The sequence below is a fragment of the Monopterus albus genome, unplaced genomic scaffold, assembly GCF_001952655.1.
Source record: "Monopterus albus unplaced genomic scaffold, M_albus_1.0 scaffold194.1, whole genome shotgun sequence".
Taxonomy (NCBI): domain Eukaryota; kingdom Metazoa; phylum Chordata; class Actinopteri; order Synbranchiformes; family Synbranchidae; genus Monopterus; species Monopterus albus.
The window spans coordinates 1,176,206-1,198,196 of NW_018128074.1; the positions used below are offsets into that span (position 1 = coordinate 1,176,206).

General features: G+C 41.8%; 3 protein-coding genes and 2 long non-coding RNA genes across 11 annotated transcripts; 2 read left to right on the top strand and 3 right to left on the bottom strand.

Annotated features, from left to right (window-relative positions):
- Positions 1 to 67: 67 nt before the first annotated feature.
- On the bottom strand, positions 68 to 9,010 carry LOC109970300 (oxysterol-binding protein-related protein 2-like). The gene is given in 15 exon segments (XM_020617777.1): positions 68 to 1,326; positions 1,436 to 1,500; positions 1,503 to 1,528; positions 1,645 to 1,768; positions 1,955 to 2,074; positions 2,565 to 2,679; positions 2,771 to 2,860; positions 2,954 to 3,061; positions 3,809 to 3,991; positions 4,105 to 4,202; positions 4,450 to 4,584; positions 5,047 to 5,122; positions 6,096 to 6,207; positions 6,316 to 6,461; positions 8,914 to 9,010. Coding segments are annotated over 14 exon segments (1,392 nt in total). The 5' UTR covers positions 6,353 to 6,461; positions 8,914 to 9,010; the 3' UTR covers positions 68 to 1,223.
- On the top strand, positions 7,214 to 17,148 carry LOC109970299 (uncharacterized). Its single transcript, XM_020617776.1, has 9 exons — positions 7,214 to 8,252; positions 8,979 to 9,203; positions 9,843 to 10,001; positions 11,488 to 11,559; positions 11,657 to 12,865; positions 13,025 to 13,144; positions 14,609 to 14,658; positions 14,748 to 15,930; positions 16,314 to 17,148. Exons 1-9 carry the CDS (start codon positions 7,647 to 7,649, stop codon positions 16,467 to 16,469), a joined length of 3,780 nt encoding a protein of 1,259 aa, XP_020473432.1. The 5' UTR covers positions 7,214 to 7,646; the 3' UTR covers positions 16,470 to 17,148.
- LOC109970302 (uncharacterized) lies at positions 9,085 to 12,493 on the bottom strand. 5 transcript variants are annotated; one of them, XR_002276395.1, is made up of 7 exons: positions 12,421 to 12,493; positions 10,874 to 11,175; positions 10,345 to 10,603; positions 10,078 to 10,180; positions 9,841 to 9,978; positions 9,279 to 9,331; positions 9,085 to 9,173 (listed from the first exon to the last, which is right to left on the bottom strand). It is a non-coding gene; the product is annotated as an uncharacterized LOC109970302 (long non-coding RNA). The 5 variants fall into 5 exon arrangements; XR_002276394.1 differs by lacking the exon at positions 12,421 to 12,493 and adding an exon at positions 11,731 to 11,807; XR_002276396.1 differs by lacking the exon at positions 12,421 to 12,493 and having other exon boundaries at positions 10,874 to 10,996; positions 11,095 to 11,424.
- LOC109970303 (uncharacterized) lies at positions 12,768 to 18,529 on the bottom strand. 3 transcript variants are annotated; one of them, XR_002276399.1, is made up of 3 exons: positions 18,033 to 18,529; positions 17,142 to 17,296; positions 12,768 to 12,850 (listed from the first exon to the last, which is right to left on the bottom strand). It is a non-coding gene; the product is annotated as an uncharacterized LOC109970303 (long non-coding RNA). The 3 variants fall into 3 exon arrangements; XR_002276398.1 differs by lacking the exon at positions 12,768 to 12,850 and adding an exon at positions 16,023 to 16,456; XR_002276400.1 differs by lacking the exon at positions 12,768 to 12,850 and adding an exon at positions 16,403 to 16,459.
- A 114-nt stretch (positions 18,530 to 18,643) lies between these two features.
- LOC109970301 (uncharacterized) lies at positions 18,644 to 19,869 on the top strand. Its single transcript, XM_020617778.1, has 2 exons — positions 18,644 to 18,882; positions 19,490 to 19,869. The coding sequence occupies exons 1-2, from the start codon at positions 18,740 to 18,742 to the stop codon at positions 19,800 to 19,802; spliced, it is 456 nt and encodes a 151-aa protein (XP_020473434.1). The 5' UTR covers positions 18,644 to 18,739; the 3' UTR covers positions 19,803 to 19,869.
- Positions 19,870 to 21,991: the final 2,122 nt, after the last annotated feature.

Consider the following 21,991-nt stretch of genomic DNA (forward strand, 5'->3'; position numbering starts at 1 on the left):
ATGTAAAACTGATACTAAAAGCAAAATCTGATAGTTCAAACAATGACAAAGCCAATAACTTCAGCTGTCCATAATTTATTTTTTAAGTATGCCTTGTATGCATATGGTGGTGTATGGTAACAGCAAGAAGAGAAGATAAACAGTGATCAATGAACATACAATGTAAACATTTTGAAATGGATGCTAGACAAAAAAGAGCGTGCAGAGAGCGTGAGATCAGAAGAACCATCAGACTGAATCTGCAGGCATCACAAAGTGCTTTGAATTCAGAGTAAAGCCGAGAGCAGCTGGCAGAAGACAATGTCAGACATTTCACTATAAGATATGTGCATAGTACTGTGAGCAGTCAAATGTGCAGTTTAATACACGGTTAGTGCTTGGAAACAAAAGGCTCTGCTCTACAATATGTATGTAAGGGTTATATTATGCCTTTGTAATGTCTGAAGCGCACATCGGCTTCTGGATTGAAGAGGAATCAAGAGTTTTTTGTTCTTCGTATTTCTAGAGGGCAGATGGCCTGGGTCAGTTTGCATAGGTTCATGACGCTTAGAACGTCCTGTCTCATTTGTCACTACTGTGTCCAAAAACTTTGGACCTCGAACAGGATACAAACAATCAGGACAACCTGTCCATGTGTCAAGACAATGGCAGTGATCAGGAATCAATGTGACACAGCTTTGCAACACCTTCTAATTAAGAACGTGCTTAATAATCACCACATTTCTGGTGCTTTGAAAACCCTCTGCTTTAAACCGAGATTCTCTGTATCCAGCATATATATAATTAATATATGCAGAAAAAGGTTTTATGGCTTTGTCTTGTATAAATAATCATCCTGGTGACAATGCATGCACCACTTATTATGCACATTATCTATGTTACAATGGACAACAATATAATGTACCAACAATATTTGTTTAATGTGGCATTAAACATGATTATAAGCAGCTGTTGTTTCTACTGTATGTCTCTATTCACAGAAAATAATCGTACTTGTGACATTGTAGGGAAGTGTAGTGCCAACTAAAATAGAAGTAAATTCTAAAATTTACATTCGTATTCCATTTTTTTTTTCCTGTGGAGAACGTTCACAGTCATTTGCAGGTAATTTGATCAACTGTCTGACAGCATTTTGATATCAGCTTTTCATTGATTAAGAACACCACAGACACAACTACTAGACGCTGAGACAAAAGAAAGCTTCAAACTGTGCACCCCATGTGTCAATAAATGTCGGGACAGTCGGTGTAATTCCTGTCAAAGTATCCACCTGTGTACAGCCAGTCTTCTGCTCCTGTATGAGGGTTTATGCCCAGCTGGAACCACCTAAAGAGACAAAGCACACATGACCTGTTTGTAATGCCAGAAGCTTCAGCTTGTGTTTCTTACAAAATTGTAACATAATTAAAATAAAAAACCTTTCACAAACACACACCTGGTCGACCACTCCTCCTGATTCTGGGAGCGTTGCCTGCGTGCAGCCCTTTGTTTCTCCTCTACCACCGCTCTTTTTCTGAATTTGCTGTGTCTATAAAACAGAAAGATATGAAGGAAGAAGTCACTACTGAATCATGTGAGACGATTCTGGCTTTTCTCTGCATCTATAAAAGTCAAAATCCTCCTGTTAAGTGAGGCTGCTGTTACCTATGTCTCCATTTTCCATGGCCCTGATGTCGGGCCTTAGCCGACAGTCTGTTGGGGCCAGTATTCTCTCCATGTCAGGCTCCAGCTCGTTTAGTGTTATGGCAAAGCTGGTGAAGTTATACATCTACACAGGAGGAAACCCAGGAGGAAACTTTTAAAGAACCAAATTAACAGGATCATTTTAGCCTGACATCAGCATGATGACTTGTTAGGTTAAGCTTTGTGTTTGTGTGTCTATAAGAATTTAATGCAAGTCAATGGGGTAAGCATGCACGAGGAATGAAAACAAATGTGTGTGTTTGTGAGTGACCTGTGCTGAGTGGGCGGGCCGCGGTGTTATCCTCCACAGTAAGGCACTTCCTGGTATCACAGTCACAGACTCTTTAACTTCTGGCATATCATCTGCCTCCTGACCTTCATAACTATGTTCCTACACACACACACACACACACACACACACACACACACACACACACAAAGATAAATACCATTATAAGACTTTATAACTAGCTAAAATTCGCAGTATGTCCAGTACATCAGCAAACAGGTGATTCACAGAACTACAGTCGCCACAAATTCAACACTTCTTTCAAGCAACAATGCATGTCATTACAAGACATTATGGATTAGTGCTGGCAATGATGTAATCGTGCATTACACTTTGAACATAACTAGACAACAGCAGTAGCACAGAGAACACACTTTTACCTTATCTTCTAAAGCCACTGCAAGATATTGTAAAAGGAAGAGATACCATTTGAGAAAACCATTTTAGAGCGATGAGTAAAATTCAGATTACTTCATGCTGGAAGATAAATAAAATGTCTATGATGAATGTAGGACAAACTCCAGGCAGCGTTTAATCTTGGTAGACCCACAGATGTCAGTCAGTCCATCAGTCACATCTGTGCATCACTCACCTGTCTCAGCTTTTCTGAGTCTCCCCCTGTCTTCTTGTAAACTTCATAAACCTTGGGGTCCACACTGTACATGCACTCTGTCCACTTCCCATAGATCACCTGTTGATTCTTCTTACTGGTTCAACGGCAGAGACCTCAAATTTAGTTTAGAGAAAACGAACCACAACCACCAGCTATTCACAGTAGCGCCCTGGTCATGGTCTTGCCTTTTGTCTTGGATATGACCTTCTACGTTGTGCAGCTCTTTCCCAAACATGCCACATGGTTTGAAGTTCAATATGCACTTATGTCCTGTGCTGAGGAATTAAATGCAAAAAAAATAAATAATATACATCAATCAATAAGCATTGGTCTGAACAGTGCTTCCAGTAAAGTATCTGTCACTCTACCTGTGGTTGACTATTTCCATAGTTCCATATTGCTCGATCCAGAGTTTTCCCAAGATGACATTATGCACACATGACTTTGGATATGTCCATGTGTACACTTCTTTATGTCTGTAAGAAAATCACAGCATCCTTACGCTTACACCAACATTCTGGGGACTAGAGACTTAGATGAGAAGATCAGTACCGCTGTGATATCAGTCCATTAATATAAAACGGAGCCAGCAGTTAGCTTATCATAAAGACTGAAAACAAGGGGAAACAGCTAGCGTAGCTCTGTCTGAAGGTAACAAAACCCACCTAACTCCCTCAAAGCTCACTAATTAACACTTGCACAAAAGTCCACAAAAAATGCAAACTATAAATTTTACACTTCAGCTTTTTTATGGAATAAACAAACAGCATATAATGTGTTTAATACTGAGCCTCAGAGGTGCTGGTAAGTGGGTTTTGCTACTTGCAGACAGAGCCTGGGCTTGCTGTTTCCCTATGTCTAGTCTTTGTGCTAAGCTAAGCTAACCAGCTGCTGGTAAACAAATAGAGTGCTGTTTGAACCTCTCATCCAACTCTTGACAAGGAAGCATATTTGCTAAAATGCTGAACTATTCCTTTAAAGACCACTGGGCTATTGTATGTTGATGCCCACTAGAATGTTCACATGTTAATGCAAAATTAAGTTGATCTACAGTTTGGGTATGAATCTCTGAGTGAGCAATAAAAACATTGTAAGAAAAGCCAAGAACATACAAAGTGTCCAAAAATGCAAATGCTGGTCAAATAAAAAAATATACATATTGTTAAAAGGAAAACAACAACAACAAAGAGTGTGAGCATGTAGAAATCTATACAAGTACTCACTTGAGTAACTCCAGTGTCATGGTGCCTCTGGGCTGAACCTCCACACTTTTCCCCCAGAACTTGAGTTTCGGGCACATGGAGCCATGAAGCTCAAACTCTTGCTTCAGAGACTCTGCATGGAAGGCACTGACAGGGGGGTGATGGCTCACCTGCTCCGTGATCCATCTATAACCCTCTTCCTCTCTTAACAACAAACATTTTAAAACTCCCATAAATGAAACAAAATCATTTTTATTAACAAGGCAAAACTGCAATTTAAGCTTCCACAGGCTTTTGTCAACAGTCTTCTCTAATACCTGATGAGTTCATACGTCTCCCCCAGTAAAGGATTAAATGGTTTTCCAGTCCTTTCCCACTGAGACGCTACTGTTGAAACAGCAAACGCAGCAACAACCTGGAACAGAGACATGCAGTGAATCAGGTCAGCTCATCTAGACAGGAAATTAACATTTTGTTTGAGCAAAAAATATCAAACACTCTGTATTGTGGCTTGTGAGGATCTGCAGCTTGTGTTTCTTGTATGTTTCAGGTCACTGAATCTCTTATGATTTGGTAAGAGTGTAAGATCTGTTACACCGATCTGTCCAAGTGTGTTTAGAACAATGTTACATAATAACATCAGTGTCATCTCTTATCGCTACCTGCATACGATCTACAGAATCCGATAAACCGCAGGCTTTGTAGATCAAGTGTGTGCATTCCATGTACTCCGAGATCCTCTGGAGCAAACTCAGCGGCTCATTAAACACAACTGGCATCACTATTTTGGACAGCTCCTGTAATAACCACAAAACATTTTAAAATTCTTATTTTTTAATCACAACAATTAAGTAAAAGAAAAAAAAAACAATCAGAATATTAACAGCAACAAATAGAGACAAGTTTTATATTGGACTCTAAAGGATGACACAGTGCTGTTGTACAAAACACCTTACTCCAACAGCTCATGCATTTTGTTATGTAGTTTCTAAGAAACCAAACTCCCCTTAAAGAGTAGGAAGGAGAAAACAGGACTTTTGCTTTCATTGTATTCAGATGGCAAAAAAAAAGCACTGCCCAAACCAATTACAGCAATCTGAGCAGAGATGAGAGCAAAGAGTTCTGTTGTGACTGATCTTGTAACCATGCAGTGCAAAGAAGAAATATCATTTAATGCATTATTCAAGAAAATGCACGCTACAGCTTTGCATAGTAGCTTTCTGTTCTCTCTGTCTTCTTAGGGAGCAGGTAGGACTCACCATGCCGATGCATTTCTTCAATATGCTCCAGATACTGAAACTGCTTCTGGAGATCATTGCGGCGGGCAGGACTTTTCTGGTGATACACATTTGGACCCAATAGGATTTAAAAACTCTGAAATCAGGCAAAACTTCTGACAGTGTATCTGTTAACAGCTGGATATTAAGAGTAGAAATTTTACAGCTAAAGATGTCAGATGATGGACTGAAGCTACACTGACTTTAAATGCTCTGCAGAGGAGGAGATCCCCGGCTAATCTGGCTAAAAATGTGGCTCTACTGGCCTGATAACACACGTGAAAGCATGTGTGATAAGACTCTCAAACCCCTCAGCTAAAGCCATGCGGACATGATCATGTGGTGACATTGGTTAAATGACATATTCTCGATTTTTGAAGTGAGAACACATAAATTCAACCCCTGCAGCAAAAACAAACATTAAAATGTTACTCTTTATTCAAACATCATCCATTTACTACATTAGTACTATATCTTGGCTGGCAGACACTTTCTGTAGCAGTGAAAAGTCCTTCTAGTCATGATTCAGACAAACATTTTCATCACTGGTGACTCTTCCAACATAGACCCTGTGTGTTCTTTAAGCCTGAACAGTGTACCACCACTCCTGTGTCAGTTATAAACCCTCCTGCAGCTACTCTGCAGCCATATAGGAGTTTTGTTTGTCTTCCTGCCCACCAGATGTGCAGTTTTATCTGAATGTTTTCTTTAGCTTCCAGGTCTTGACTTCCACAGGTCCCTGCCATTTCTTAATGACGTTTCAAACAGTCAAAATTTCAAGATGTAAGTGCTTTGATGTCTTTTTTTTATAGCTTCCACTACTTAGGAGGCACCACTTTGATTAATTTCTGATCCTCAGTCAGATGCTTTGAGGAACCCATAGTTATTGAGTGATATCATAAAGTTTTAAGAGTAGGGTTTGTAGGTGTTGTGTTCATTTCACTTCAAAGTCAACAAAACGTAATGTATTCTATTGTTTGCATTAACTGACTGTACATACAAGCCCCCCACACTTCTGCATGATTTATCACCTGCGCTCCCACACGTCATTCTCCCGTGTGGCACTGCCATCAGTCACCTGCTTGCTGTCAAACACCAGGGCATCTTTAAAACTGACCTCACAGGAATCATCCGACTCCAGCCCTGATGGAAGCAGGAGGAGGGTGAAGAAGGTAAAGACACTGTTCATTAAACTGGGCACTAAGAAGCAAGTACTTTTAACAACATGAGACCCCTGCCAGCTTGTGTCACCTGTCTCAGCGTCGTAGAATTCCTCTTCATTGTTCATACTGAGCAGAGAAAGTAACTCGGTGTTACTCAGAAGTCATGTTTCCACCACTGGCCTGTCTCTGCAGCCCTGCGTCTCTCCAAGCATCACACACAGCCAAACACACTACCTGCAACACAGACGGCTCGTTACACCGAGCAAGGCAGCTGTACGTGGTCATTAATCCTAAACATTATCTAGTGCATACTATGAATAACACGGTAACAGCTTGTTAGCTCGCTGTCAATAGTTCTGTTCCCTACAGCCTCAGATAGCCTATTAGTTAGCTATGTCATTAGCTAACTAGCCCTGAGCATCGCTGCTGCACTAAGTTAAACCGTGAGATGCTGAGTGGGCAGCAGAGATTAGCTAACACGGTCAGTGATAAACAAATACCAACACGGCCACAAAGGTAATCCAATTAAACATACCTGTAATTTAAGATGAAACTGAAGCGCTGCTAAATTAAACACTGTAAACAGATGACAGCCTCAGAAGATGGGCGGAAGTGAGCGACAAAAACAGTATGATTGACATGCCCGGTCAGCCAATTAGATCGCAGCCCGCAGGTCAAACGCTCTATGTCAGAATGATGCATCAGTAATAACAATATAATAAGTGGTAAGCCTATATAATATCACTAACAGGGGCATTTCTTTCTGCAGGACAAGTACTTTTGATACTTCAAGTTGGTGAAAATACTCTTGTAGCCTATTTCTAAAGGCTATCGACCAGGGTAGGGTAGGGTAGAACTTTACTGATCCCACAGTGGGGAAATTCCAGAGTTCCAGCAGCAGTAAGGGACAAAAAACAACAGAGAGCAAGCAACAAGACACCATAAGAAAGAAAAAAAAAACAGAAAGGAAAAAACACAAAAGAGGACAGAGCTACTGGAACTCGCTGCCGCTCCGTGCGGCGCGTCTTAAAAACTAATCGAGAATACCCAAAAAACAAGACAGTACAAGCATTTCAGAGACAAGAAACAGTTTTTTCATCAAGGGTTGATAGCAGGGTTTTATTTTGGAAAAGATGACCGGAAATCATTGTTAAACAACCTTAGTCAGACAGTGCTGGTCACTGCCCTCTCTCTCTCTCTCTCTCTCTCTCTCTCTGCAGGCATTATTATGGCAAAGTGTCAGTCGTCGGGATGGAGAGCAATAGGAAGGATGTCTTCAGCCAGCGAGCTGTGAACTGCTGACTGCGTTAGCACATTTGTGAAAACATCGTGATAATCTTGAATTAAGAACTGTTTGCTTGGTATTTTTTTTCAACCAGAAACAAAGGGGAACAAGACCAGAGAGAAAAAACAGTCGTGATGAACAGAGATAGAGACAAGAGCGCAAAACATGCGCTCCGGAGCCAGAAACAGTCCAGGACGCACCAGCAGGTTTCTGTCCAGAAGAAAAAGAATCCGTCCAGTGCCCAGAGTGGTTCCTACTCCAAGGAGACACTGTCTGGGAAGGAGGTGAAATCGACAGGACTGCAGGGAAAGCGTCTGGGGAAACGCTCAACCGGCGCCACCACAGAGAGCCAGCGGAGCCCCGGCGCGCAGAGGAAACTGTCCGATGCCAGCAACGCGTCAGAGGATCTGAGCAAAGACTCCGGCTGCATGTCTGGGAAACTCTCCTCCTCAGACAGTAGCTCAGAAATATCCGATTGCCCCTCGGAGAGGAACAAACTCGAATCTCCGAGCAGTGACAACGATTTAAGCTGGACAGACGGAGGAGCTTATGTGAGCCACAACAGTGAGGGGACAGGCGACGGCAAAGCCTGCGCAAAGGCAGCCAGAGATACCTGTGCTGGAGGGGCTCTCAGTTTATTTAACTCCTCAGGGGCCTTTATGAAGCTTATGATGTGGGAGTCAACCGAAGATCTTGTCAGAGAGGTGGACGATTTGAGGTCAGAGAACGAGTATTTGAAAGTAAGTTTAATTATCCAAAATTCAGTTTGTTGAATCTGCACTTTTAATTCTGTTCACTTGATAACTGTTGGAAGAAACTTATTGGAAGAAAAATCACAAGACGAAACATTTATGAGAAACATGACAAACCAAACAAACCCACCCCAGTTTTTACTAAATAGTTCTTGACTTGAGTTTCAAATACTTTCGGGTGAGTCGTACTGAGCCCTCATTTGTTACCGTGGTGGTGACTGTGCCCTCATTTGTATTTATAAGACTTCATATTGCTTTATAGGCAATGAAAAAAAAACATACTGTAAAAATGACAAATATAGAATTCCAACCTTTAAGTTAAGGTTTCTAAGGTTTCATAATCTGGATACTTAAAGTATGTAATGTGCAGATAAACAGCCCAGAGTTTTCTTCTTAGGTTTGTTTTTATGGCTGAAAATTGCTCACTTCATTATAATTTTAAACAAGGAAAAATAAAATTGTCATATTCAAGAAGCTGAAGTGTGGGACCCTTCTCTGCTTGATTTTGAAAAACTGGATGGATGCAGTAAGATGTTGATTTAGCACTTTTCCAAACTGGAACTCAGTAATTAAATCCTGGAAATAAATAACCAACCAAGACACATTCTTCTAAGTAGAAAGGTTCCTTGACGTTTAATTTTATCCTTACCCTTTCCTTGGTTTACCCTCCTTGTACAATGAATGATTTTTGCATTTCTGTGTTGATTGTCCCAGGATGAGGTGGAGGAACTTCGCTGTGAGATGCTGGAAATGCGAGACCTTTTCCAGGAGGAGGAGGTCTACCAGCTACAGGAGCTGCGGCTGCAGCTGGAGCAGGCCAACAAGACATGTCGCATCCTGCAGTACCGCCTCCGCAAGGCCGAGCGCCACAGCATCCGTGTGGCTCAGACGGGACAGGTGGACGGGGAGCTGGTCAGGAGTATGGAGCATGATATCAAGGTCAGAAATTCATCATCTCCTCCTTCCTTTGTGTGAGTTAACATAACATTTTAGGCTTGTTAACATAACACTCACCACCAGCAAACATTCAAAGCTTTTTCGCTGGCTTTTGACTGAACCACTTCCAGCTGCAGACATGTGAACAGTCTTTGTTAGTCCCACAAAGCTTTGTCTCATTTCAGTACACTAAACAGCAATCGACTTGTGCAAGCACACTGAAGGACTGTACTCAGTTGGCAGCACCCTGAATCATGACTGTCTGCTGTGCTGTAAAGTACGCCCTGCTGTTTGTCCACCCCACAAACATTTCAGTAGGTCGCAGCATCTTCATCATGCATCCTCTTTATACTGCACTTTTAACAGTTTAATTATGTTCTCCATGAGAAGGAAACAGAATAATAATAACAATTGTTTATCAGAATCATGGCAGGTCAATAACTCTACTGTTACAATGAGACTCTGTGGTGGCAGCCAGACTCTGTGAACCAGGGTGTGTGTGGTGGTGTAAGACTCACAGCAGCCTCGGCCCCTCATATGGCAAACTGCTCTAACAATTTCCGTCTGTGCCCAGGGGCCCAATGTCTCATAAACCGTCCCTGACTGGAACTACAATAACCTTGCTCTTTGCTTTGCTTACAGGTTGCAAAGAGCGTGTCCCTCCGGCTGTTCAATGAGCTGGAAGTGGTGCAGAAGAAGAATTCCCAGTTGGAGTGGGAGAATGAGGTGCTGCGTGGGAAGACACAGGAACTGGAAGTGGCCAAGCAGGTCTTACAGGCTGAAGTGGAGAAAGCCAGAGAGGTGCGACATTAAAGCTGAACATTTTATATTAAAAGCCCCCTTCAAACTCAAGTTATTTTGCTTATTGTTACTTCACCTTTTTAAATGCTTGAGCTTCACTGTGCAGAAAGATGAATGTTTGGCACCAGAAGGCTTTTTTCACACTGATCTGCTGAATGTTGTCTGTGCCCACCTTAAATCTGAGTTTAAGACAAGAGCAAGATATGAGTTTGAAATATGGTTTTGGTCCAATATGTACAGAATTAAATGCTTTTAAAAACATTTCGAGACCTGCAGATACCCTTTTATTCAACATAGAATATTTGTAAATGTGATAAAATGTGTGGCAGGGATTGGGTCTTACTACTGTATGCAGTCTAAACTACAGACATGCTCCATAAACCTCCATCCCTCTGCACAGGAATCCTCCTCTCTGTTACCCCACACAGCTGCACCCATCCCAGCCAGTTGTCCCTGTCACCCCTCTTTAACTGATGTCAGGTGACACATGACCCTGGTCCAGATCAATGATACGAGTGGAGGGCTCAGCCAGCAGCTGCGTGGTGCCGGGCAGGGTGGGGTGAAGCAGCCTGGTATGCTCCAGGCACAGCTGATGTCTTCAGCTGAGGACAGAGAAAAGGGATAGAGGGTGCTAACAAGTGAGCATGGGGGTGAGAGATTACAAAAATAGATTTGCTCTCTCTCTCTCGCTTTCTGCTTCTATTAAGCTAGACTAAATCTGGATCACTGTGTATTATGGCATTTAAAAAGGACAGTGTTTGTGTGCTGACATACTGACCTGCACCCATCACTGTACACTTTTATCAAATGGTGGCCACAGTGGCCTCACAGCGACTGAGTTGCCAGTCCACCTTTTACCCTTGCAAACCCACCTGCCTCTGTGCCTCCTTTGACAAAGGTTGTTCACTCTCGTGCCATGTGCTCAGTTTAATCCAGGATTCTGCGCTTTGGCATGGGGTCAGTCTGGTCCACTCATCTGAAACAGCTGCTAGTCCCTTTGATCCCAACAAGGAAATCTTCTTAGATTACCTAATCTAGGAGTACAAAACAGTCTAGATAGACGTGAAGGAGGATGAACGTTTCAGACACTCACAGTGTTGCAGGGCTGTCAGTGACCCTGTCTTGACTTGAATGGCAAAACAGTACTGTTAGTTCATGGTATAGCTGTACATGCCTGAAAAAATAAGGGAATCAGAAGTGAAGCTCTGTAAAAAGACAAAAGCTGTGTGTTTTTATGGGCATTTGTTGGTTTTTTCACAGCATAACTCAAAAAGTAATCATTGGATTTTGATTTTGATTTTTTTAAGAGGCAGGGTATAGCCCATGGAACAACCCACTGGATTTTAGTGCTGATCCATATCATTGTCCAGATCCAGGAATTTTTTAAGGGATTCTTCACCATTGTGAGATAGGGCTAATTCCATCTGTGTGTGTATATATGTATTTATTGCACCCTCGAAAACTCTGCATTGTTTTTATTCCTCAGTGCTCTCTGAAGAAGAAAAGCATTAGATCAACAGCCAGTAAGGCTGAGAAGAGGCTCTCTCAACATATTGAGGTTTGATATATTCATGATTCAAATACTGGCTGCATCCATGAGAATCTGCATGTTGCAATAGTCCTGATTATGACCGTTGTTGTTTGTTTGCCAAAAGGATGACAGTGCCGACCTCAAGTGCCAACTGCACTTTGCCAAAGAGGAATTAGCTCTCATGTGCAAGAAGCTCACCGAGTTGGTATCAGAGAGCGAGGGCATGCGCGAAGAGCTGGCCAAATACCAATCAGCCTACGGCGACATAGACGCCACTCAGTCACCTGAAGGCAAGTACAACTTCACCCACACCAGAGAGGCGGAGGTCAAAGTTCACTTGAAACTGGTGGAAGAAGAGGCGACACTCCTGAGCCGGCGCATTGTTGAACTGGAGGTGGAGAACCGCGGACTGAGAGCAGAAATGAGTGAGCTGAGGGAGAAAATAGGAGGAGTGGAAGAAGAAGAACAAGATAATCAGGATGTTTTGAAGAACAACGTGTCAGCTTCTACACCCCTGAAGGACAGGGAGGGAATAGAGGAAAGTTTAAACATGGGATGCACGGCTTTTGAGCCTGGTTCGAAGGAGGAATCGGTAAAAGGTAAAAGTGTTGAGACATCTTTGCTTTGCAGCCAATTGCAGACTGAAGGGATGAGTACTGCTTGTCCTATTACTCAAGAAGGTGCTGTAGATGGTGAGTGGGACCCTTCAGACAGTCAGGATGGTGAGAACAACAAAAAACCTCACCAAGGTCTCAAAGGAATGACTGTGAAAGACTATGAAACTCTTCTAGCTCTCAGAGATCATTCCTGCATTGTGCATGCAGCCATACAGCTCCTGACCACACCACCAAAAAATGGGCACTGTTCATCTCTCTCATGTGCGTTTACCTCTCCAACAGAGGTGAATTCGAAAGCCAGGTCACAGAAGATAATCCTACCAGGACCTTTAAACGAGGCTATGGAGCTTCTGCAGGCCATGCTGTTGGCTTTCATTGGGAGGGTGGAGAAGCTTTTAACAAGACAAGATTTAGGTAAAAAGTCTCTTCATGGGGACAGACATGTTTGTGATTCTGACACTTTCTCCTTCTTCTCTGGAGATGGTGTGCATCATATCACAGATAGTCTTAATCTCAAAGAGTCACCAAGTAAGCAGGAGTTTGTTGAAGACCTCTGTGCCACAGAGGTTGAGGAGAGAGCAACAAGACAAGCTGCTTCCTTTCCGTGTGACCCCATCCACAGCTGCAGGAACCCAAAAATGCAGCTTTCTTTGCAGATTCTGTGGATCCTCCATCAGTGGTGTCACGTTAAAGGACCTGACCTGCAAGAAAAAGAGGTAACATTTAAGATGCTGATCATTTACTGTTTCAAATAAACTTGTGTTTCTGGGCTTTTTATCACATTGTTCTTTAAATCAATCAGTTGTTTTTAATGCTAAGGTACAATTCTGGAACATTTAATTATATCTGGCTTTAAAAATATATATATTATTCAGGGTAAAGACAAAACCATGTTCGTGCTGCGAGGGTTGTTGCAAGACCTCAGTGCAGAGCTTCAGGATGAGCAGGTTGAATTTGACAGTGAAGCCAAGCTCATGTCCGGAATGGCAGCTGAGGTAAGGATAGCGTTTACCCTTCAGGCCTGCGTTCACTGTTGTGTGCGAGGCTGCGCGATACAGCGGGAAGTCCTGCTGATGATTTGTCTCCCTGGCCACACATCCTCCTGGCTCTCAGTTTGACAGGCATCATGAAAAGACTCATGCCAGTGTATTTGGGCTAATCTCTTGTAGGGGCTGCAGCCAAGCAGGGCAGGCATGTTCAGATCTGATCCATGAAAACACACAGATTCTCTGCTTTGTCCAAACATGGGGAAGTGCGTGTCAGACTCACTTTATCTACAAACGCAAATAGAAACTTTTAATGTACATCAGATAAGAAATGTAATCTATCAGTTGAGCCATTGCCACTGAACGGCTGGTGTGTCCTTTGCACATCGTGATTCAAGATCTGCTTTACAAGGAGCAGATTTATTTCTTTAATGTTTTTTTTTACTTCTTACTCTGCTGACTTCTTATCCCCATCCTTTCCTCAGAGGAGGATTTAGTTTCACTCTAAAACACAACAAAAGAGTCTTTAGCAGCGTTAGTGGCTCTGTTAGGCTGTGCAAACACACAGTGGTGCTTTGAGTTAAATGCTAACATCAGCATGCTGACATTTCACAGTGACAGCGCTAATCCTAACATGCCAATGTCACGAATCAGAGTTAACAATTAAAAGTTTGGCAGCCGTCCTTGTTGAGTTTGAGATACTTGGCCTTCACCTTCCACATCCTCTCCACAAACCAATTTTTTTTCAGTGGCTCTTTTTTACAAATGAAGGTATCCGAGTCATACTCGAGAGCTGTTCTTTTTATCGTTGTGACAGAGTGAAAGAGAGAGAGGGAGCCGTGGTTGAGTGAGCTAGCAAGTGAATGAAGAGAGAGAGCAGTGTTAGCAAAGACAAAGCAGTGAATCAGAAATAAAAAGTTATTTTCTAATTGTTTTGTGGTGGTAATGTTCAAAAGCACAAATACACACAGCCACACCTCCACATAACCCCGCAGGAAGAATTTTGTTTAAATGCAGCCAAAGCACACGCTGTTCTGCTTTTGCATCTCTGCTCCGCACCTTGTGCGTGTGCAGCTGAGCCCAGCTTTTGGGGGTAACACACACACAGACCTGAAATTAGATGCAATTTAGTTCTTAGATTACACCACAGACTTGTCTGGGACAAAAAACCTAGTACAAAAAAATACAAAGAAAAAGAAAAGAGTTAGTTGTTTTTTTTAAACAGCTCTCAAAAACGTAAGGGTACCATAATTACAATAATAATAATTAAACTTTGACTAGATAACAGGGCTAAAAAAAGTTATTAAAATTTGTCTTTCCAAATTTCATGGCAATACATTCACTAGTTTTTGACGTATTTTATTCTGGGCCAAAGTTGTGGCTCAGGTGACAAATCCATGCTACTATTATGGCTAAAAACCACCAGAAGCTAAATGTAACATCTAGTAACATGTTTTCTGACTCTTTTTTCAGCGAGCTATTAGTGGTATATTTGGTGATGAACAGAAGTGTGAAGCTGACAGGTCAGTGTTTTCCACAAACATTCATCTTGTCCTTCTTGTCCATGAGCTCACTGAAGTCATAACTCATGTACTTTCTGCTGTTTCCATAGAATCTGCAGCTCAAAAGGGAAAAAACGACAACAGTTTTCTCCACACAGCTCTAAGAAGAGGAACTGGTGCTATCTGAGTCAGGAGGCTGCCCAGCTGGACCGAGACAACCCTGTTAAGACGTGGGACCATCTAATCATGCCACTTAGCTTCCCTGATCTTGACTTCGAGCAGATGTCCATGGAGAGAAGCCACACTGCCCCGGAGAAGTCGGCCTTCCGCATCTACTACAGCCCCCCGTCAGCTCGCAGAGTCCAACTAGCTCACCTGAAGCAAAGCCACACTGCAGAGACAGAGTCTGTCAACACTTCGTCTTCCCGGTACACTCCGCTAACCTCCCTATCTCTGCTCTGTCTGGGCCCCTCTGCTAACCTGAGTGATGACATGAAGGAAATGACAGCCAGCTGGAGACAGACATTTCACAGAATTTCACAGGAGAAGAGAGGTAGATTCACGGAGCGGTGGGTGGACGTTGCCTGCTCAGGCACTCAGACCCACATAAAGCCACAGATGGTGAGCGTTGGTCTGCAGACAGATGGGACTCAGGGGCCTTTCACTGTGAGAAACAGCCCTCCCCGAGTCCTGACCTCTTCCTTAGTATCTGCCCACTCTCACCATATCTCCACCTCACTGGACGGAATAACAGCTCGAGTCGAGAGGCCCATTCGCTCCACCTCCTCACCTAAACTGAATTGGAGACACTCTACACCTGGTGCATCCTCTGTCCCATCATCCACAAATTTGAGCTCCTCCTCCTCTGTATCCCTTTCTAGAGATCGAGCACTGTGGAACCTGAATCACCAGAGCCACACTGGTCTAACATGGGCCCAACAAACCAGTCCCAGAGCAGGTTCAGGACAGAACCACAGCTCCCTGAGCAGTGCCAAACCTCCCGGCAAATCTGCAGGCACCAACCGTTACGGTTTGGTCACAGAATTTCTGCGCAGGATGAGTGGCCGGACAGAGAAGCCAGGGTCAGGACAGAAGACAAAGAGCAATCTGAAGAACTTGGAACGTGTTCCGACGAGGCCTCCCATCCTCCCGCTGCACAGGAACGACAGCGTGACCAGGATCGTCAATCAGAGGTTCATGAAGCAGAGGGAGATCAGTGCAGTCCAGAGAGAGGAGCGGGGCAGCATCCTGAACCACAGTGCGAGGCACAGCAGGAGTATCATCACAGCAGAGGTGAGGGTAACAAACAAAGTGGCCATCTACACACACACTTCTAATGCTATTGCATACTATGTTTCACAACAGTCGTTTTTCTCATAAGACATTTTGACCACCAACCACCAATTCAATCACTGACTTCTGTATATCACAGTCACAAAGTCAGCTGTTAGGGTGCATAACCTGTTCGCCACCTGTCACCTTTAATATGGTTCTGATAGTCACCATTTCTGGGTACACACAATCATTTAGACTCATTTAAAACTGGACATGAGCTCCAGGGCTGAATTGATTCAGTCAAAAGAAAATCACAACAGCAACACAATCTGGTATTCTATTGAAATACTAAATTTCTTTAATCTACCTCTCAAAAGTATGTTTCTCTGTCTTATAATCAGGACAGGAACTACGATGACAGCACCAGCAGCACCTTGACCTTCTGCTTCGCTCGTCCATCTCGCTCCACCCAGAGACACATGTCCAACCAGGGCAAACTCCACCGACACAGATACCCGCCTCCAGTGAGCACAGCTACAGACTCCTACTGTGAGTGAAAGGGAGGAGGAGTAACAGCTGAAAGTGGTCAGATCCACAGGACAGGAATTTAAAATGTAATCCCTTCTTTACTAGGAGAACTGGTACAGTTACTATGTGAGCAATGTTTAGGGGAGATGTGAGTAAACCAATAGATATGTATATTTCTTCTCATGCAATTAACCATCTTTAGATCTCCTTTAGCAAATTACTCTCAATTACTAGAACCTACAATCTTACAAATGAGTTTATTTTATATTCTCACAACCGAGCTTCATGTAAAACTGATTTTGCACTAACACTGTGAGCTGCAAAGTCATTATATATTGTCTCTATAGTATTTTGTAGAGAATAGCCTCATGTATTATTGAATAAACTTCTAACATCTGATCAATAGGCCTACACTTCATTGTCGTCTTATTTCTTTACATGTGTCTTGCTTCACAGTCACACCTCAGCCCTTAAAATGTGTAGATTTTATTTAAGTTGTAGGAAGCAGTTACTCTGTGGTGGGGCTAATCAGCCTGTTCAGGAGAGCACTGCGGAATATTGCGTCACACGTTCAAAAAATAAAAACAAACAGTTAAGTAGTTAATAAGATTTCCTCACCTGTTAGAAGCACAACCCCCTGTCTCCTGACTGTCACTGACAAAACTTTGTGTAGGGCTCTGATTTGTAGCTGTGTGACATACCTGGAGATTAAATTTGAGCTCACTGAGTAAGATGGAAGCTCAGATTTTCTCCTCTGGCTGCCAACTGGCCGGGTGTGGTCAACAACGGGGCAAGTGGAGGAGTCACACAATCACACGGTGTCACGTTTCTGCTCACCACACATGTTCATCCTCTACTGTTTCACATCACACACACAGAACAATGTGAGTTACTCCCTAGTGGGGTAATTTTGATTCACTGTAACCCAGTTTCACATTAACAGTGGCAAAAACACACAACAGTCCAGTGCAGTAAACCAATAACAACTTACAAAGATAACATGCATGAATAGTCCTTCTGCTACAATTGTTAAAATACAAAAATAGGCAAAATTGTGATTTCATATGTGTGTAACATTGTCATTACAAATATTATAAATGACACATTTTGAGAAATGTATTTGCTGCAGTGCAAAAACTTGTCACGGTTGTATACCTCCACCAGTCATGTTCACAGGTATGGGACAGAGAGAGATGAGGTCAATGATTTTGACCTTTGACCGCCAAAATCTAATCAGTTCATCACTGAGTAAAAGTGGACACTTGTGCCAAATTTGAAGAAATTCCCTCAAGGCGTTCCTGACATATTGGGTTCACAAGAATAGGATGAACTCCAGGTCACAGTGACCTCGACAGTGATTTTGTTATTGCTGAGCCTTGAATAGGAAAGTTTATACCACTCTTATGTCTGTATGGCAAATGTGCGGCTAGAACCAGCAGTCTTTAGCTTAGCATAAATGAATTATTTTTAGCTTAGCATAAAACCTGCCAGTACTGTCACATCTAAAGCTCACAAAACATATTTAGTTTAATTCATACAAAAGACAATGTTTAAAATACACATTATACAACCATACATAAAACTTGGCATACTTGCATGGTGTCCAAATAATGTTCAGCTGAAGTTCTGATGTCCATGGTTACACTATGCTACGTAACGAGGTTTAGACTTTGTTACCTTCAGACTGAGCTAGGCTAGCTGTTTTCCACTTGTTTTCAGTCTTTATGCTAAGCTAGGCTAAGCTAAGCTAGCAGCTGTTGGACACAGCTTTATAGCTATCATGTGAAAAGGAGAGTGGGGTCATCTTCTCATTTAACTCTGTACAAAAAACGAAGAATTGTTTCACAAAATGTCGAACCAAACCTCTATACTGTCTTTGAATTTATTAATATTTCAATAACTTCAAATCAAAGCGGAAATTCGAAGAATACAAATTTCTTTGGTATAAGATGAAAACGTAAGGTCCTTAAGGCAACTCCTTAAGATTGACATTTGGAAATACTGGATTTAACAGTACGCTATTCAAAATAGGGAACGATATATTTAGTAAAAAGGGAATGGATGTGTCCAGTTTTTGTTTCAGTACTTTAGAACGACTATGCTGAGAAAATATTTTGAGACTATTGTTAATACTAGCCTCACTCCTTATCACTTGGTGGCGGTAATGTACCAGTTCGTTGTTTGCCAACCGCCAATACATCTCAGAAGAAGAATGTGCCGGAAGTGTTCCTCTCTACTGTTAAACCCGTCTTTCAGATCAGCTGAGACTCAATTAAATTAGACGTACACCAGAGCAGAGATGGAGGCTGTTTTCTTGAGGTTTGACTCGTATGATTTCGAGGCTGATAAGAGGTTTCAGGATGGACTGAAGGTTTTACACCAGTCCAACAGCAGCACGGACGAAACCAAACTTCTAGACATGAAACTCGTCTTCTATAACAGGTTTGTGGCATCTGTGCAGCCTCATTTGCCCAAATCGGTTTAAGTAAAAAGTGAGCTGACCGTGCGATAAATGGTTGTTAGTAGCTTAAAATAACTTCTGGACTTTTCCCACATATTATCTTCAAGTGGTAGAAACGCCAGCATACCCCACACTTTTGTAATGTTCTGCTCTGTTTTTAATATCAAAGTTCTCTTGATGCATGTAACCTATTGTATGATTTCTCTGTGCTACTCATTTCACAAACTGCTACGTGTACTTAAAAAAAGTAAAATGCAAGATTTGATCTACAGCAGTAAAATTCACCTGCCACAGCAATAACTATTTAACATGAAATGCAAATAATAATAAATCACATTCAAAATAAAAGGAATTTACATGAGTTATTCAAAACCTAACTTATTAAAATTCAGTAATATTTATTTGAGACTCCTGTTTAGTTTTTTTTTCTCACACAGAACATGTGATCAACAATATTACACGTTATAGTACCATTAACTACAAAACAGTATGCGATAGTTTGACAATATTTGCAGTTAATGTTAAGATACCAAAGTGAATACTTGTCATTCCCTTTCAAGCCCCATTAATCATCTCTGTCATCACCAGGTTTGTTGAGCCCATAGACAGATTCGACTACAAACAGTGGAGCTCTTCTTCTCATGTGACACGGATGTGCTGCAGCGTGGAGCAGCCGGGCCAGCATACACCTTCAGGTTCAGACTCTAGTGTCAGTAAAAACCAAACAGTAAAGACGGAGGCAACAAAGCTTTCATTTGCTGAGGTGATGCGACTGGTTCAGGAGGGTAAGGAAGTGCCAGGAGCAATAAAACTGGACATAAGGCCAAGCAACCAGAGTCCCACCCCTACTCAGATGGAAAGGATACCAAAACCCTGGGAAACAGCATCCTTGACCAAGTGATCTTTAACTCTTTGTAGCACCATGTAAATAAATTTGTATACATTTTAAATAAAAAGCTTATAAAATTCCAGCTAGCTGACATGTTAATGCTACCTGAAGGTGTAATAGTCTTACATTTCATCTGCAGTTTGTGAGTGAGCGCTTATTTATTGGACAATGCCTGTCATTTTTCTACCGTTCACCTCTGCCCAAGCATGGACAAACTATGGGCCCCCCTCATACAGAGACTACAAGACCCCCACACTCAAAGAAGCTAAATGACTATAAATAACATGTTTAATTTGGCGATCACTACAGACACCTATGGTCAGGAGCCTCAATGAGGTTGGACCTGAATTTCCTGGAAATCCCTGAAATGCCAAGTTTAGGAGCAGCCTGCAGTATTATAGTGCCACCGTGAGGAGCCAAGAGGGTCTACAGGGGAACAAACCAGTCCACAGCCTTGTACAGTATTTAAGTTTTATTTTTATGTTTATGTACCCAGAACTACCTGGAAATGGCACAGATACAGGGTGGATTATCCAGGTGAAATTAAATAACATCACCACTGCCTCCATAATAACATACACAGCTAGTTGTGACAGGTGTTGGTTCACAGGGGGCCCACGGGCTTAACATATAACCAGATCCCCTCAGCTTGTCCTAAATCATTTAGCGCAGCATAGCTGTGAACACCGTTGACATCTTGTGGTAGAATATATTTTAGGTCCTGTCAGTTGTAACCTCCATGGCATGATACAAAAAAACCCAAGACAGAAACGAATCATAAATTGTATTTCATCAGTTGATGCTGCAGCACGAATGCCAAAATTATCACTAGCTTGGTACATAGTTACATGTATTTATATAGATTTTTAAAAGGGGATCTAGAGAACTCTCTCCTATGAATGTTTAATCGGTCATAGCTAAACAAAGTCAAAATTAGATTTTAATTATTTATGTTTTAATTTCCAAATTTGTCAGGGCCAAATAGAAAGTAAATGTTCAATTAAGTAAAAATCCCACTTACATGTTTATTCATTGGGTCCAAACTTGGCACTTACTGTGTTCACTAAGGAAACGGACTGTATATCACACTAATATTTCTAATGATTCCCTATGTCCGTTTCTCTTTAAAACAATCAACAAAGGAACACCCTACAAGAAAAGTTCACTTTTAGCTGTCAATTAAGGATACAGGTAAAAAAACAAACAAAAAAACAGAAATCAACTGCTATGCACAGTTAGCACCATCAGAAAACGTAAGTCCAAACAATCAGTGAGGTAAAGGAGCGGACAACATCAGGACTGTATGATTTCACTGTAGGTGTGTGCACCATGCATGTGGACAACATGTGAACAGATACAGTCCATACTAAACTAACAGTGACTCGTAACTAACACAGCACCACTATTTTAACTTGTAGAAAAGATAATAAAAAAACACCCATTTGGACATTAAAAAGCACAGGTGTGCATACATTTCTAACTTAGAGCACTGTTGATGTTTTACTTGAGTTACAAATTCCATCAATTCATCAAGATCACATCAAACATTAAAAAGAAATGCAAACTAATGTTGGGCCCAGTCTCACTGAGATTTAAAGGACCACACCAGCAGTTTTGCATGTGGACCTGCAGTTTATATGAGTAAAAAATGCTCATCAGTTTCCCAGAACATGAGATGTCTTGTTTTGTTCAGCAGAACAAAAATAACAGCTGAGAATTACAATTTTATTTTTTTTTCTGTTGAATAATTAATTTCTTGCTTTGCTTATAAAATTTCAGAAAAAATGCTGCAAGTCACAAAAAAAAACTTGTTCTAAAACCCAGAGACATTCAGTTTACCGTAATAAGTAGCAGCGAATTCTGCCATTTGATAGAAACTGAGTGTGTGACATTCTGAAAAATTAATTAATTTGTTTTTGTTTCAACTCTGATACATATTCAAATTACCACAATTTCTGACAAAGAAAAGCAGCAAATTTTCACATCTTAGAACCTGAACCCTCAAATGTTTGGCATCTCTGCTTGCAAATCAATCGCTGAACTGGTCGCCGATTATTTTCCTTTCAAACAACTGGACTAGTCATTGCAGCTGTGTGCTCTTGCTTTCACACAGCCAGGGTGGTATGAACATCACCCTGCAGAGCCACGTAAGCCAATACAGAGCATGTTTCTTCTAGAAACGTTTCTGTGCTGTGGTGGTT